Consider the following 17414-nt stretch of genomic DNA (forward strand, 5'->3'; position numbering starts at 1 on the left):
CATTTTATTAATTAGCATAGTTTAATAAAGTTCCTTTACTTAAAAATTCCATTCTACTTTTTTCTTTTATTTTATTTGTTTTATTTGTTAAATTATTGTGGATGTATGATCGAGGCCTGCGAGTGATCGAATAATGAACAGCAAACAAATCATACACCGCGAATACTATTCTCAGTTCAACTAATTCTTTTGTAGATGATCATTCCAATACAAACAAATCACCGCCCTTTTCAAACCACATAACTTTTTGTGAATAAAAAAAAATGACATCGAATTTTACAACGGCAAAATCATATTTTTGCTGGTATTTTAATTGTAGCTTTCTCTGGGCCGTATTATAATTTTTTAGTAATTTGAAAGTACTCACATGACACTAAAAATATACGGAAAGAAATTTAAAGAATCTTTTTTTATACATAGCTTTGATAATCTGTAATAAACATTTTTTGTTAAAATGGATACGGTAAACAATGTTTATCGTTCAGTCCCAATATTAATACAAATTCTTGCACATTTCGATTTGTGGTCTCTTGGGTTTCAGAAGAAATTTGACTATTATTTTGGCCTTAAAATGCCTAGAAACATTATTTCACAGTTTAATAGAGTCAGAATAGTACCACTGTATCAACAGGGCTACCGGCAGTTTGCAATAGCTGAAATTGTAGGAGTTAACCAAAGTGATGTTTCGCGAATATTAAAAAAAATCAGGGAGACAAACGAGGTTACAGACCGGCCTGGACGAGGTAGAAAGAGAGTTATACTGCTGTGCAAGACCGTCATATTATCCCTAATTGCACGACGCCTTGAAAGAGTAAATGCTTCAAGAAAGACCATAGCAAGAAGACTCCATGACAGAGGATTACATTTAAGGAAGCCTCTACCTGTTCAGAAGCTTAATTTACAGCACAAAATTACGCGACTACAATGGGTTGAGGAGATGAGGGCAAATGGACCTAATTGGAAATTCGTCATGTTTAGTCGTGTTTAGTGATGAAACAAGAATAGGCCTAGTGTCAGACTCGCGACGAACTTTTGTCTGGAGAGCATCTGGAAGACGCTTGAATGCAGCTCAACCCCGTGTCCCGTTTCAAGGGGGAAGCATTATGGTATGGGCAGGTATAATGCACGGAGCTTCTTGTTTTTATTGATGGCACAATGACAGGTGCCTCATATCTTAGAGACGTTTTAGAGCCTATTGTGCGTCCATTTTGAGGGGCAGTGGGTGATGGATTTGTTTACATGGACGATAATGCTCCTCCCCATCGCACTTTAGCGGTTCGCGAATTTTGTGAGGAAGAGGGTATAAGAAAACTGATGCTTGGGACATGCTAAAACGCCATATTGCGAAAATGAATGATCCCCCCCGTACCTTAAATGAATTGAAAATTGCTGCGCGCGAAACATGGGAAGCCATTCCTCAACATCTTCTGGACAACTTAATTGAGAACATGCCACGTCGTCTCACAGCTTCCATTGAGGCTCGAGGAGGCAATACAGACTAATTAGTTGTGAGAAATAATTAAAATTGTTTTCATTATTTTCTGTTTAAAATGAAATTTGTTTTTGTTGAATTTCACCCATGAAATAAATAAATTATAATAACAGCCTAGTTGCACTTAGATTTTTAATTTTACATTAGTTAGTCGTGTAGTAAGCCAACATGTCCAAAAATATAAAAAGAATCATATTAGGTCCAAAATAAAATAAAAATATCGTTATGTGGCAATAATTTTGGCCATGTGTATAGATTTTTGCAAATAACTTTTAGATGCATATTTCAACTAAAACGAAATTCTAGACGACAGTACAACTTTAACGCCTCTTCAAAAAAGTCTAATACAATTTTTGCATAAAATCCTATCTGGGGAGATAATATTTGACCTTGTCAAAATTTACATGGGATGTCCCGCGTTCCGATGCACCACACGGTATCATTATCATTTATTTTTTTATTTAAAGGGTTCTTGGCTTTTGGTCAATATTAAAAAGAACCCTTTATACAAAAAAAAATATTAGGATGGTACAAAAAAATTAAAAAAAAAATATTTATTATATATCTTGTAATTAAGAGTTTCTTCAACAATAGGTATATTGAAAATATGCAACGGCAGCAAGAGGCAGTGCGACTGGAAGAACAAGCCTCTCGACAACGACGTATGCAACGTTACAGCAACGCCATGGAAGAGCTTTATCAGCAAAACTTGCCATCGCCCGTCTCCCCAGGTCCTGATGCCGATTTTCTTGCAAACGTCTATATGCATCATGTACCTCCATCCTTTGCTCAAGGTGAACGTCTATATATGCGTGGAGGGTAAGAAAATTTACTTATTTTACTCTTTGTCGTAGTCTGTATTTCATGTGCAAATGGTACAAAATTGCAGAATTAGTAGGTAGTTCATATAAAGTTCTTTGGTTTTCTTTTTTTTTTGGTTGATCTTTATAGACTAAATGAGTTACTGTGATTGTGGAATGGGGGGATCTTTTTTTCTCAATAACAAGGGGCCGTCCCCTGTCGGAAACACTGCGACCTGTGAGGCCCATTGTGTTTGTCCCCTTAGAGATATCTTAATCATATACTGTTTCAGTGTCCAACTTTTGGAGATCAAGTTAACCAATTTCAAAATAGTTTCAATTAATATTACAAATTTGGTCCTCATAACTGTATTTCTGCACTTCATATACACCCAATTAACACCAACGCTGTTTTCCACCTGTTAGAATCCTATAATTTGAAAAGGCAGTTTTTATTTCCTTGTCCGTTATTCAGCTGTAAGTAGGATATTAACTTTATTGGATTCATGGATGTTTTAATTAATTCTTAAATTGTTTTTCTGTAGATTCGAATCATCAACGAGTTGTCGTCAAACAGGATATGAGTCAATTATACTCAGACCCGCTTAAGGCGGATTCTGTCTCAGTATCAGCATTGATTAACATTCAACCGAGGGTGGGTAACCCTATTATCAGGCCGGAGAGTCCTAGCTGCTTAGGCCTTTAAATTAATGAAAAAAACAATGATTGCGCTGTCAAACAAAATTTCTTACTAAAATGTATATGTTTAAATCTGGTATATCTATGCTCCTAAAATTACAAATTGATAGTCAATTAAAATGGAAAATTAAAAAATGCACCAGTTGAAATGAATAACCTTGGAATATATTCAATTACTAATTTCAGAGCGTATTTAAAATGTTTATGTGCAATATAAACATATCTCATATAGATCCTATAGGCTTGGTGCATTCTCCGCCGGTGTTGCCACCCTCGCTACCACCCCCTGCAGACCCCTGGTACTTAAACAAATACACTGATTTAAATAGTGAGTATACAAAAAAACTTGTTATAATATTATTTGAAAAGTGTATTAGTAAGTAAAATTTGTGAAAATTCTAAGAAAAGAAAATTCTCTCTATTTTGATATCTTCAGATGAAAGTTGTGTTTTTTTGTAATGTGTTGCCTTGATATATGTGGACTGTATAAATAAATGAACTGCACTTGTATAATATAACAACTATATTAATTTAAAGAGTAATACTAAATTTAAGTGAACAGCAAATAACAACGTGGTAGTTGCACCAAGGAACAAAAGCAAAGTGAAAAGTAATTTTTACCCGTCTCGCACCCTCGGATGGGGTTTATGTACAGAAGCGCCGTTGCCACTTCTATTCGAACGGACATGAATTCATGGAATAAACTAAACTTAAAAATACATTGATTTACATTTTACATACGGGCTAACATGCCGCCCGCCTTGAAATAACATTTCAACAAACAAAAAAATATTACTGAATAATATATACAAAAAAAATAAAATAAACTAAAATAAAAATAAGTCATTGAGATGGCAAAACACACAGTTTAGTGATAGCACGTTTATACACCGCACCATCGGCACATCGCACATTAACTACACGGATTACGCCGTCTGGACCAGGGTGGAGCTGGATGATTCTCCCAGTTTTCCATCTATTCACTGGAACATTTTCCTCCTTAATAACTACTAAACTGCCAATTTTTAGTAGTTCTGAGGACGACTTTTTCCATTTAAGACGGGACTGCAACTCGGAGATGTACTCTATATTCCATCGCTTCCAGAAATGTTGGACCATGGCTTGTAGATGTTCGTACTTTTTAAGTCGTGCTTCCGGGATTGAAGTATGGTCTGCTTCTGGAAGTGCTGTTAATGGTCTTCCCACCAAGAAGTGACCTGGAGTGAGCGGCGTAGGATCTTGAGGGTCCGATGAGAGTGGAGATAATGGTCGGGAGTTCAGAACCCCTTCAATTTGAACTAATACTGTGCAAAGGTCTTCATAAGTTCACCTATAACGCGTTTTAAATGGTATTTGATGCTCTTGACCCCTGCTTCCCACAAACCTCCAAAATTAGGTGCTTTAGGTGGATTAAAATGCCAAGATATCCCTTCAGCTGACAAAGTTGAGGATATTTCATCAGTACTAGATTTTAATTTGTTAAAAAGTATGGCGTTAGCCCCGACAAAATTAGTACCATTGTCTGAGTAAATGTGTCGTGGCTTACCTCGCCTTGCAATAAACCGTTTTAGTGCAGCAATAAAAGAGGTTGTCGTCATGTCGATAACGACATCTAAATGTACACATTTAGTGCTCATACAGATAAATATTACGATATAAGATTTTAGCATTTTTGGATTTCGCGTTTTGCGATCTCGTATAGATATTGGCCCAGCATAATCAATGCCAGTACAGGCAAAAACAGGTTGAAACGATGTAACACGACATTCCGGCAAATTTCCCATTTGATAAAATTTGGTTTGATAAAATTTTAACTGGTTTTGCCCTGAAACACACTACGCAACTTCTTACTATGGTTCTACAGATACTACGACCTGCAATAGGCCAAAATCTTTGTCTAATTGAATATAATAACTGCTGTTGACCACAATGTAATAATTTTAAATGTTCGTGTCTAAGAATTAATGTGGTTAAAGGGTGTTTATTATGCAGAATGATCGGATGTTTCTGTTCAGCAATAAGGTTTGCCTTTTGTATTCGTCGTCCTACTCTGAGTATACCAACTTCATCTACATATGGATTTAAACATAAAATATTAGCAGAATTTGACACATTTTTTCCTTTTAATAAAGTATTAAGTTCTTTAGGAAAAGACTGCCCTTTCAAGTTCTTCAGGTTGAATTGGACCAGAGATGACACATTTTGACTTGAGGCGCCGGAAAAATCGATAGCATAAAGCTATAACTCTTTGGTATTTTAGTAGAGACGAATATCGACAGAAATCAAACTGATATTCTTCGCTTACCAAAGCTGCGTGAGTCACCAGCTTTTGTTCAGAAATGTCGCTAGGAAAATCAACAAGACTGTTTATGATTGGATGAGAAAATAATAAAATCGGACCTTTCCACCACAGTTCTAAATCACGTAAGTATGAAGCGGAAACGCCACGGGACAGACAATCTGCAGGATTATTTTCCGACTGAACGTGATACCAGGTTTTAGGATCAGACAAATTTTGAATTTGTGTGACTCTGTTAGCCACGAATGTTTTCCAACGACTAGGACAACCCTGAATCCAACATAAAGTTATAGCTGAGTCTGTCCAATATAAATATTTATCGATAGGAATATTTATCGATTGTTTAATCTTCTCTACTAATTTAGTAGTTACATAGGCCGCGCAAAGTTCTAAACGCGGTACAGTTATTTTCTTCAGAGGAGCTACCCGAGATTTGGATGCCATAAGATAAGAGGAAATATATTTCCCATATGTTGTTAAACACACCATGTAGACACAACCACCGTAAGCCTTTTCTGACGCGTCTGCGAAAGCATGAATCTGCAAGACCTCCCAATTATTACCAAGTATGTGTCGAGGAGTACTAACTGTGTTTGGTTTGGAACTTGCAAATCGCTATAGAATTTTAACCACCTTTCAGCAAGATATTGTGGAACCGGTGTATCCCACGACAATTTTTCCTGCCAAAGACTTTGTAGAATTAACTTCCCAACTACTACAAAAGGACCCAGTAAACCTCGTGGGTCAAATATCTGACTTGTGACGGACAATATTACATGTTTTGTAATTTTTTCTAAAAGACGAATCGACTTTAATCGAGTAATGAATGGAATCTTGCGCGGCATCCCAGAATATTCCTAGTGTCTTATTTTGCTCTCCTTCCCCTAACTGCAGGATACTGGAATGTTGATCTGTGTCAAGTTCAAATTTATTTACCAATTGAGATGAATTTGAGAGCCACTTGCGTAGCTGAAAACCGGCGGTACTGAGAATAAACACGATGTCCTGTTGCAGTTGTAGTAATTTTGCTTCTGAAAATTCACCAGCTAGCAAGTCATCCAGATAGAAACAATTCAAAATAGTTTTACTTGCTTGGGGGTATTTATCCTTGTACTCTAAACCTAATTGGTGCAATGTTCGAACTGCTAAAAATGGAGAAGATGCACAACCGTAAGTTACCGTGTTGAGTTCGAAACATTGTATTTGTGCGGATGGATCGCCAGGGGTTTTCCACAAAATTCTTTGAAATTTACGTTGACTAGGGTCGATCAACACTTGTCGATACATTTTAGTGATATCAGCATTCATCACATAAGGATAAATTCGAAAATTTAAAAGAATAGAGAGCAAATCTGGTTGAATAGTGGGACCTACATATTGCACGTCATTCAAAGAAACTCCCGTGTCACTTTGTGCCGAGGCATAAAAAACTACTCTGAGGCGAGTTGTTAAACTGATGTCTTTGACAACGGCATGGTGGGGTAAATAAAAATATTCATTTGAATCACCGGAATCCATAGAAAAATTTGTGATTTGAGTCATATGACCGAGCTTTTGATATTAATCAAGAAATGCAAGGTATTCCTTTTTTAACCCGTTATCCTTGAGCAAACGCTTTTCTAACATAAGAAGTCTTTTAAATGCCGTTTCTCTAGAAAGACCTATTCGACTTATATTTTCCTTAAAAGGAAATTTAACCACGAAACGACCTTCTGAATTTCGAGTATGAGTATTATTGAAATGATCTTCTCAAAATCCAGCCTAATCTAGTTTTCTGAAGAACCGCCATACAAGGAATACAAATCTGTTTCATTAGCAAAATCCTAAAGAAAATATCATTACCTAATAAGATATCTACAGGTCCGCGTACATTAAATGTTTCATCTGCTAACTTCAAGTTACTGGGAATATTCCATTTAGATATGTCAAAACAAACAGACGGTAGTTCTTGGGTTATTTTTGATATTACTGAACACGGAATGTTTTCTTTAAATTCATTATTTACATTTGACATGACTGTAACATTTACTTTAGAACTAGATGTAGTAGACAATGTTTGACCTACACCTCGGATTTCAAAATTAACAGACTGTTTTTCGAGACCCAGTTTATAAACCAAGTTAACCGAAATAAAATTACCCTGCGACCCTGGATCAATCAACGCTCGAGCTAAATAAATATTTCCATCGGAACTAAAAACTTGAACCGTAGCCGTAGGCAATATTGGCAACGATGTACTAGACCCTAATCGATATTCCCTAACGGTACTCGCCGCACACAGGGCTAATAAATTCTTGGGATTGGTACCTGATGGTGACGAAGTCGCTGCTGGCGCCGACAGGGATGAAACTTCCGGCCTATTAGTTGTTTCGGCCGTACACTCATTTATGTGCAACAAAGAATTATGTTTATTTCCACATTCGCGACATGAACTAAGTTTGGGACAATTAGTTAAGTGCTCAGGACTAAAGCAATTTAAGCACAATTTTAATTTATTTATTGCATTGAGCCTCGACTGACTATTTAAGTTTTTAAATGCGAAACATTTATAAATCGAGTGATTTTTTCTACAAAAATAACACGAGAATTTCTGCTGTGTTGTCGCAGCATGACATTTAATTTTTTCTGACTTAAAATTTAATTTTACTTCACTTTTTGATGATTCTAATTTCTCTAAAATTTCGCATTGGCGTTTTAAAAACTTATTTACGTCATCAAATGTGGGAAATTCACGTCGGGTTACAGGATCAAATTTATTAACAAACATGAAAACAATAAGTGTATCCCAACACACTCGACTTTCTGCCCAAGACTTTCTAGGGATCTCAAACTTTTATTAAATAAGTCATAAACTTTCCGTAATTCGGAATAAGATTCTTTATTTACTTTAGGACATTCAAACAAGTCCCTGACATAACTGTCCACTATTAGTCTTTTGTTTTCATATCTGTCTTTTAAAATTGACCAAGCATTAATATAATTGTCGTTCGTAACCTGTAAATTGGCAATAGCATGTAACGGTTCACCTTCAAGAAACGATTTTAAATAATAAAACTTTTCTACATTTGACAAATGAACATTTTCATTCACAATGGCTTGAAAGGCATCTCGAAATTCGAGCCATCGTTTATATGAACCATTAAAAACTGGTAATTTAATATCGGGTAATTTTATAGATAGTTTTTGTCGTGAACTATTACTAGCATTACCAAAATTGCCGCCACTGGCTCTTGATTCAACGCTAGACTGTCTGTCTACTTCACGCTAGACTGTCTGTCTACTGTCATAATTTTTTAAAATTGACTTAAATTTCGATACGACTGTCAAATAATCTTGTTCAAAACTAGTTCTGTTTGGACATTCATTCTGTATAATTTGGTCTATCTCATTATCGTCGTCCTTTGACAGTAATAATAATGATTCTATATCTAACTGAACATCCTCAAACTGTGATAAAATAGGCTCAACAATGTCTAACCGACTTTTTAACTGTATAATGTCAATTTCGGACAAATTACTAGTATCGACATTGTCAAGAAATGAATTCGCTCTTGTTAACTGACCCTTAATAGTACCCCATCTTAATTTTAATTTCGAAAGATCCGCCATATTAAAATATAACCAAGAGCCAAAAAGATAAAAATAAAATATATAATGTAATTCAGCTGCACACTCAAAAAGACCTCCAACGCAATATTAATTCAAAATAAGTGACCAAATCTAGACTCTAACATAAAACGGACTTACTTCGAAATAACTTCCGGACTGGAACTATCAGCGTAGGCCTGAACTCGTACTAATGGCCGCCTTGACTGCGGAAATTCTTCACTAAATCGGAACCAAATCGGGCTCGAATGGACCAAATGTTACCTTGATATATGTGGACTGTATAAATAAATGAACTGCACTTGTATAATATAACAACTATATTAATTTAAAGAATATTACTAAATTTAAGTGAACAGCAAATAACAACGTGGTAGTTGCACCAAGGAACAAAAGCAAAGTGAAAAGTAATTTTTACCCGTCTCGCACCCTCGGACGGGGTTTAGGTACAGAAGCGCCGTTGCCACTTCTATTCGAACGGACATGAATTCATGGAATAAACCAAACTTAAAAATACATTGATTTACATTTTACATACGGGCTAACATAATGAGACACGCTATATGTATTTAATTGATTTTTGGATTCTAGGAAAAAAATAAAGGTGAGTTTTATTAAAGAAGCATATACCTAAAATGTAAGGATTTTAAATTTAAATAACAGCTACCTAAATTTTAGTTGACCTTGTATAGCCTAATATTTAATTGAGGGTGTCTCAGATTTTAATCGGGAAAATTTAATAGACGATAGAACTTGCAAAAATAAAACAAAAAGTTCATATCAACTTGTAAGATTTAAAGCTTCCTTTTCGAGATACAGGGTGTTAAATTTACTTAAAAAAGAAAAAAAAAATAAGATATTTGAAAAACTATTTAATCGATTTTGATATAACTTGACCCGTTTATAATACTTACTATGGAACTTAATTTGATGTAATTAGATTTAAGTTTAATGGCCAAGGGCGGCGGTGGGGCATCACTGTTAAATTCTTTTAAAGGAAAAAAATAGGCACGCCACTGCTTTTTTAGAAGTTTAATATTATTTTTGGATTTAGTAATTAAAAATATTATTTTTTTATCTCCTGACTTTTTTGTCTATTTTGCTTACTTCTTGCGAAAAAAATTAAATTCTAATTGGTAATTAATAGTATAATTAGTATTCTAATGGTACCCTGTATCTCGAAAAGGAAGCTTTAAATCTTACAAGTTGATATGAACTTTTTGTTTTATTTTTGCAAGTTCTATCGTCTATTAAATTTTCCCGATTAAAATCTGAGAAACCCTGTATAATACAATTTCGTGTTTCAACATTTTTTCGGCAATTTTATTATCATTTGAATTTGTTACAACACAATGCGACGCGAATCCCAGTTTAGGTTCTTTGTCACTTAATGTTTACTACCCGAAACAGCGTTACAGCACATAATCTTCGTACCTGAGAAGTTCATAGTTTCAATAACTGCACTAGTAAAGATCAAAATATGTACTTAAATATTATGACATAGGCACAATTTCAATATATTTCCATGCCACCAAAATAAACGGCAACCGGGACGGCGTGGAATAAAGAAGCCAGACATTTCTTTTTCTGCTGTACCGAGCGCTTCTGTCGAAATTTTAAAACATCGGTTGAAATGCACCAATGCTATAAAGGTTATCATAAAAATAATGATTTCGCAAAGCTGAACGATTGTATTTTGTTTCAGTTTATTTTGAGGTCACTAAAACTTATTACATTTTATTAAACATACTAACTGCTATAACATTATAGATTTATTATTTAATGAATTATAGAATGCCAAGGAGAGCTCCTTGTCCAGGCCTGGATACGATTACAGAACCAAGGGTCCGAATTACCAGTCCTAAACCATCGCCAAAAAGGTCCATCAAGTTTTATAGTATAAGCGTTGATTGAAAGAATTGGGAAGATCCGCAACCTAATGGACAGCGATCTTCATTTCCATGATGCCGTTCTTTGTTTGATCATATAATATTATATTAAATTGTTTAATGATAGAAAATCCATATTATTAACGTACTGTACCCAAAATCCGTAAATCTATGGATTAATCCGTAATTCTGGCAACACTGTCTTCGGCAACCACCTACTCTGTCGACTAAAAACAGAACTACAATACACAGTATTCTCAATACGCTGTAGTTACATCGGCGGCGCAGAGCTAAACTAAATCTCGGACAGCCTGACGGTAACGCCAGCTACACCTCGGACATATTTTGTGCCACAAAATCACCCATAAGGTTGCGCATCTTCTTATTTCTTCAATCAGCGGTATAATTATTCAATTTTTACTATTTAGCAATTTCTTTTAGACATAAACATAAACATGGGAAACAGGTTGTTCCGCCCCCTCCACGTCCCGGGAGAACGTTTTCAGCACGAAGGGTCGAGGAAGCTCGAAAGCTGTATAGAGAGATATCAAGACAAACAGAGGTACTACTAGAGTTATCTATTATAGAGGGTGATTCACTGTCGATGGTTGTAACGTTTTTAGTTCGTTACATGTCTTTTGTATATGAAATATGATATGTATTGTCACCGGATTCCGTATCGCTCAGGCCTGATAAATTATTTGACACGCTTGGCGTAGTTCTAATGTTCTCAAGTCGTCAACCCTGTGATGCTTCTGTGGGCATTTATTTTCAAGGTTTCGCTCTCCGCGAGGTAAGGTCACTTTTTGTTTACCGGCTGTCCCCGTCGCCATCAACAACCCGGCTTTTACAAATGGTAATTTAAATGTTGCTGTTTAATTTGAATCGGCTGCTATTTCGAAGCTACAGGTAAAGATGAGATATTATCTTTTTTAGATTCGATATTATTATTGAGTATTTTTAGGGTAGAGTTTTGGATTGGCCCAACTCAACTCGTATTTGTATTTTGCTGGCACGTTGGTGTTCTTTTGATTTTATCCTCCAGAATGTTAAATGGAAGAAACGACAGTTGTCTTTGTTTATTATAGAGCCCTCGGAAGTATTTTGAGGTAGGCTTATTTTGTTTATTAGACCTTGTTAGGTTTTAAACACGAGTTTCGTATTTTTAGGGTCCAAGGTACGGATAGTGTTCCAAGGTACGGGTAGTGTTCCAGAGTATGGACATTATCGAAGGTACGGACATTATCCAAGGTACGGACATTATCCAAGGTACGGACATTATCCAAGGTACGGACATTATCCAAGGTACGGGTAGTGTTCCAAGGTACGGACATTATCCTATGGTTGGATGCCCTATATACGGGTGGTTTTCCTATGGACAGGTGTCCGGATTCCTATGGACAGGTGTGGACGGATGTCCTATGTATGGATAGTTTATCTTATGTATAGATTGCTTCAGTATGGATGTAGTGTAAGCCCTATGCTGCTTCGTTCCTATTTCTAAGCCTAGTTGATAGTTACGGCTGTATTGGTTCATGGTGTCCTCATCCTGGTCCCTTTTGTTGTATTGGCCAACAGTAAAATATTTTTATACTACTATCTTTTATACTTTATCTATATTGTACTTTTCCGTAGTCTTTTCATTGAACATATTTCATATTATTTCTAACAAAACTTTACTCGACATATAACCACTATAATTGTTATGATTCTACAATGTTATTTACCATCAACAGTCCATCATGAATAAATATTGTCATTAATTTTAAGTAATATACAATTGTCTTTTCTTTCTCTGTTCATGCCTGGCACCCAATATTCATATTTTTGTTTTTTTATTGTTAATTAGTTTCTCTCCAGGAAATACAGTATCCACGACTGCTCTCCGATGAAAAGCTGCCGTTCGCAGTGGTAGTGTTTTAAAAAACGCTATATGGTACTTTAGCCCTTTATGGTATTGTAATAGGATCTGTTTGGAAATTTGGACTTCTACATAGGCACCTACCTGCTGCATCGATCTAAATTATATTCGGAGTTACAATGCTTTCGCTTTATTTGAAAAGTAGTAGTTGCTTTGATATTTTAGATGAAACAACCATTATATTATTACATTTTTAGAAGCTAGCATTTTTTAACTAAATATACATAGGGTTGACTTTAAAATTACAAATTATATTGAGCAATTTTATAACAAACTGAACAGAAATAAATATTCATTTATATCCGTATGTTATATTTGGTATATCCAATTGGTTGGTTCGGAGACATCGAATATATCCACTTTCCTTAACCCATAACCGAAATTAAATTTTAAATAATCTCAGTTCATGAATGTATCGTTGCATATTCAAGATCATGTTCATATCAATATTACACGTTTCATTTTTTTCTCGAAGACTATATTACAGGTAGATATAGGATAGTATAATAGAGAAATTATGAGATATATAAATAGTTTCTAAAAATGTAATAATATACCTACTGTGTATTTTATTTAAATTAACAAAGATGATACTAATTAGTAAATAAATGGCAATACTGTAGAGCCGAAAATAATTTAAATGGATGGAGCAGGGGCCTTTTTATAAAAATTTTAAATTACAAACAAATCCTATCACCATCTAACTGTTCCTCCCGTGAATCGCTCCTTAATAATATCCAATCTTCGCCCACTTCGTTGTGCACAAACATTACACAGCGACTAGTAAATATTAAATGTTTTTATTTCCATTGCAGGTATATGTACAGTGTTATAGACAAAGTCCGCATCATATGAATTTTTTATTTATTGAGTTGAAATGAATGAAATCGACTTGGTGAAATCTAACTTGGGCATAATTACTTAGTGGTCATATATCGTCGGTGAAATGTTTTAATCTGCTAACTCCATTATCCTAATTTTACAGGAGAGAAAAGAAACAGTACAAAAAGATATATACATATGTAGCAAGTATATTCATGCGTTAATATGATAAAGAGATATCAATAATATTTGTTGGGGAGCAATAAAACTTAATATTTCTTTTAAACTTTAAAAGTTACGATCCTTCCGTATCCTCAATTTAAGGTCTTGAATTTTGTCATTTTTCTGCATATTCAAGTGGCGATAGAAAGCTTTTTCATTTGTACTAAAAAGCCGATTTTGGGATTTCCGTTTTTGGTTTTTAGAATATCTTGCTAGTCGCGCTGAGTACACAGAGAGTTTCTGCTTCATTGTATCCAATATTTCCTTATCACTATTGTTAGCCCCTTCTGCATGCTGTCCGTATTTTTTCTTGATGATCTGCACTTGCTTCAGTAGCTTCTTACTGCTTCCATCTGTGCTCAGAAAACTAGTAAATCTTCCTATGTCTGCTCGAAGCCCGTCAATAGTTAGCCTCAGCCGTTTTTGCCATGGCGCCTGTTTCTTTTTTGCTCTGTCTAGAGTTGGTCTCAATTTTAAATCTCATTATTCTAGCTACAGCGACCGCCGAGCAATATATAACTGCATGCAGCTCTACTATGTTCTTTATATGCTGCAGAATAGGTGGAAGAATGTCTGCGTTTAGGATCTGAAGTGTACGGGACAGTTTAATTGAGTTATGTATTTTAGGTAACGGAGGTCTGTATCTTGGATCTACATTTCTATATTCAATCAGTGCTTTATGAAGTTCCGCATTGATGGTATCTTTTAAGTCACCCACAGTACTATCATTATCTAATGTAGCTAGTTCTATGGGTTGATTTACCTGTTCGTTATTGTTTCCTGCTTCTGCGTTTATCATACTCTGCTGTGGTTGTGGCTGCTGCTGTTCGTTACCCTCAAGTTCTAGATTTACTTCCTCTTTTATACGGTTAAGAGTTGTAAAGGGGAGTAGGTTACGTCTTTTAATCGCTCGAACCTGGTCTGAGAGTCTTTGTTCACTAGCACTGAAGTCTGGATATTGGAAAGAAAATGCACGATGTAATTTATCTCTATATCGAAGCATATCCGTTTCGATGTTAGTTATTTTATAATAGTTGCGCATTAGAAAAATATTTATTTCATTAGACCATTTGGAAGATGAGCAAGTTGCTAGACCAGCTTTGACAAGCTGTTCTCGCAACTTGCTCATCTTCATTAATGGCCTCTTGCTGCGAAGCTGAAGGCACATTTTCTGAAGTTGCGGTATTTGATGCAGGGTTGCCGCTATTGTGTCTTGTGGTAGCCATACACAGGGTGGTGCCACTCGCTTCGCCACTGACTGCGGGAGACTGTAGCTCAGGTTCCGGGGACCCTCTGCCTAAATCCCGTTCACCATTACGTTCATCCGAGGCATTATAATAACTCTCCATCATATAGAAGGGTACACTTTTAGTCGCCTTTTACGACCAGCAGCGGTTACTCTGATCCTATTCTTGGCCGGGTATCAGACGGAAATCAGATGGAAATGTCTTAAGGAAGAAAAATAGATATCTAGGTGGGTGATAAGGGGATAAGTATTTGCTGGTTAGGGTTTTAAGGAAATAAAAAGGAAAGGACAGCGGATAGCTGCTCCTTATTACTATTAATATAAATTGGATTAACAGTTTTTCTAATATTGTAAATTAAATTTATTAATGGATTGTTTTGTAAAGTTAACAATTTAGACAGAAATTTGCCTACAAGTATTTTTCTTCTACATTCTAAATCAATCATAGAAGATTCTCCCAACAACGCTAATCTAGGAGTAGATTTCATACAACCTAAACAAATACGTAAACCCTCAAAAAATACTACATCTGATTTATTTAAATTTTTTTGACTAGTTGGTTTAATAAAAATTGTTGCAAATTCCAAATGAGATCTCACCAGAGCAGAAAAAATAATTAAAAGGGTACAAGGATCAGCTCCCCACCACACTCTACAAATAGCCCTTAAAACATTTAAAGCTTTTTTAGCCTTATTAGTAAGATTTTCAATATGCAAATCCCATTTTAAATGTTTTTGAAAATAACGCCCAAGTACTTCACATGATGTTTATATGGAATAATGTGATTTCCAAGTTGAATCAATGGTGGCTGATCTCTTCGTTTGCCCTTAGTGAACCATACTGCCTCACATTTTTCCAAAGATAAAGAAAGATCTCTATTAATAAGAAAGTCATTTACAAGCTCCAAAGCATTATTAATTTTTTCAGACATCTCAAGTATATTTGAACCCTTAACAAAAATTAACAAATCGTCCGCATAACCAATAATCTTTACATTTAAATAATTTTTAAAAAGTTCTGAAATATAAATATTAAAAAGAATAGTACTTAATGGAGAACCTTGCGGAATACCTTTAGTTGCTAAAACCGGACCTAAGAAGGAACCATCAGATTTTCTGGAAAATAACGATCTATTTTTCATAAGTCTAAAAATTAAATTAGATAATTCTACTGGAATTTGTAAATTAATAAGCAAATTATAGAGTTTGTATATGTTAACATTATCATATGCAGATTTTATATCTAAGAAAACAGCAATAACTGAATGTGACGAATTAAAGGCATCAAAAATAAAAGTAGATAAATAAGCAATATTATCATATATTCCCCTACCCTTACGAAAACCTGCCTGTTCATTTGTAAACACAATTTTATTCTCCAAAAACCAATCTAAACGATTTTTAATCATAATTTCTAAAATTTTGCCACGACATGAAGATAATACAATAGGTCTGTAACTCTCTGGCAAAGTAGGATTTTTGTTTTCTTTTTAGAAATATTTATAATATTATATTTCTTCCACGAATCCGGTAACACACCTTCAAATAAACATATGTTATATATTTTAAGAAGATAATTTTTAGCAATCAATGGTAAATTTTTATGCATGGAATAAGAAATATCATCCATGCCAGGTGAGATGATGTTACTATTAATGGAGGATGTTACTATTTATAAATGTTGGCGACAGTGTAAAATTCGGATTTATGTATACTATATTTCCCCAAACGTATGAAATACTAGATTCCCTATTTAATGTTTCACAAAAAGATTGAAATTTTTGTTTTTTCTTTCATCTTAATTTTTTTCTCGTAACTGCAATACATCTTTTAGCATTGATAAAATTAGACTATGTTGGAACATTATTGAAAACATTAATTGCTCTCTTTCTGTCTTGAACCTACTGAGAACATTCTTCATCCCACCATGGTTTTCCAATTTTAGGATAAAAACCACATTTTTTCAAAGGAATGGCATCATCAGCAGCTCTATTCATAATAAAAGACAAATCATTATAATATAAAATAGTACTATTTTTCTCGATTAACTGCACAGCTATTTTATGTTGATGAAGATGCCAATCAGCTTTACTAGAATTTCGTACACAATAACTATTTACAAAAGCTTTTTTTAAATATAAATTATTTGATAAATTTAAATGTAAAAGTGTAGGATAATGATCGCTATTTCCACAATCACTAATAACTTTCCAGTTAGAATTTATAGCTAATGCGCCACTGACAATTGTTAAATCAACTGCACTCGAACTTGAATTCGGATTTTGCACAAGAGTTCTAGAACCATCATTTAAAATAACCATATCATTTTCTATAATAAAATTTGCAAGCCTTATTCCACCCCTATTAAGAGGAGATTCATCCCATAATGGATGATGGGAATTAAAATCTCCCATAATAA

General features: G+C 34.7%; 1 protein-coding gene across 2 annotated transcripts in view; it reads left to right on the forward strand.

Annotated features, from left to right (window-relative positions):
- LOC115874950 overlaps positions 1–17414 on the forward strand; it is a 153711-nt gene that overhangs the window by 111075 nt on the left and 25222 nt on the right. For both annotated transcript variants that reach the window (XM_030890259.1, XM_030890258.1), the window contains exons 15-17: positions 2087–2311; positions 10690–10776; positions 11227–11347. In XM_030890259.1, the coding sequence (XP_030746119.1) occupies positions 2087–2311; positions 10690–10776; positions 11227–11347 (433 nt within the window). The remainder of the gene's footprint in view (positions 1–2086; positions 2312–10689; positions 10777–11226; positions 11348–17414) is intronic.

This window comes from Sitophilus oryzae, unplaced genomic scaffold (assembly GCF_002938485.1).
Source record: "Sitophilus oryzae breed Bouriz unplaced genomic scaffold, Soryzae_2.0 scaffold_1307_pilon_pilon, whole genome shotgun sequence".
Taxonomy (NCBI): Eukaryota; Metazoa; Arthropoda; class Insecta; order Coleoptera; family Curculionidae; genus Sitophilus; species Sitophilus oryzae.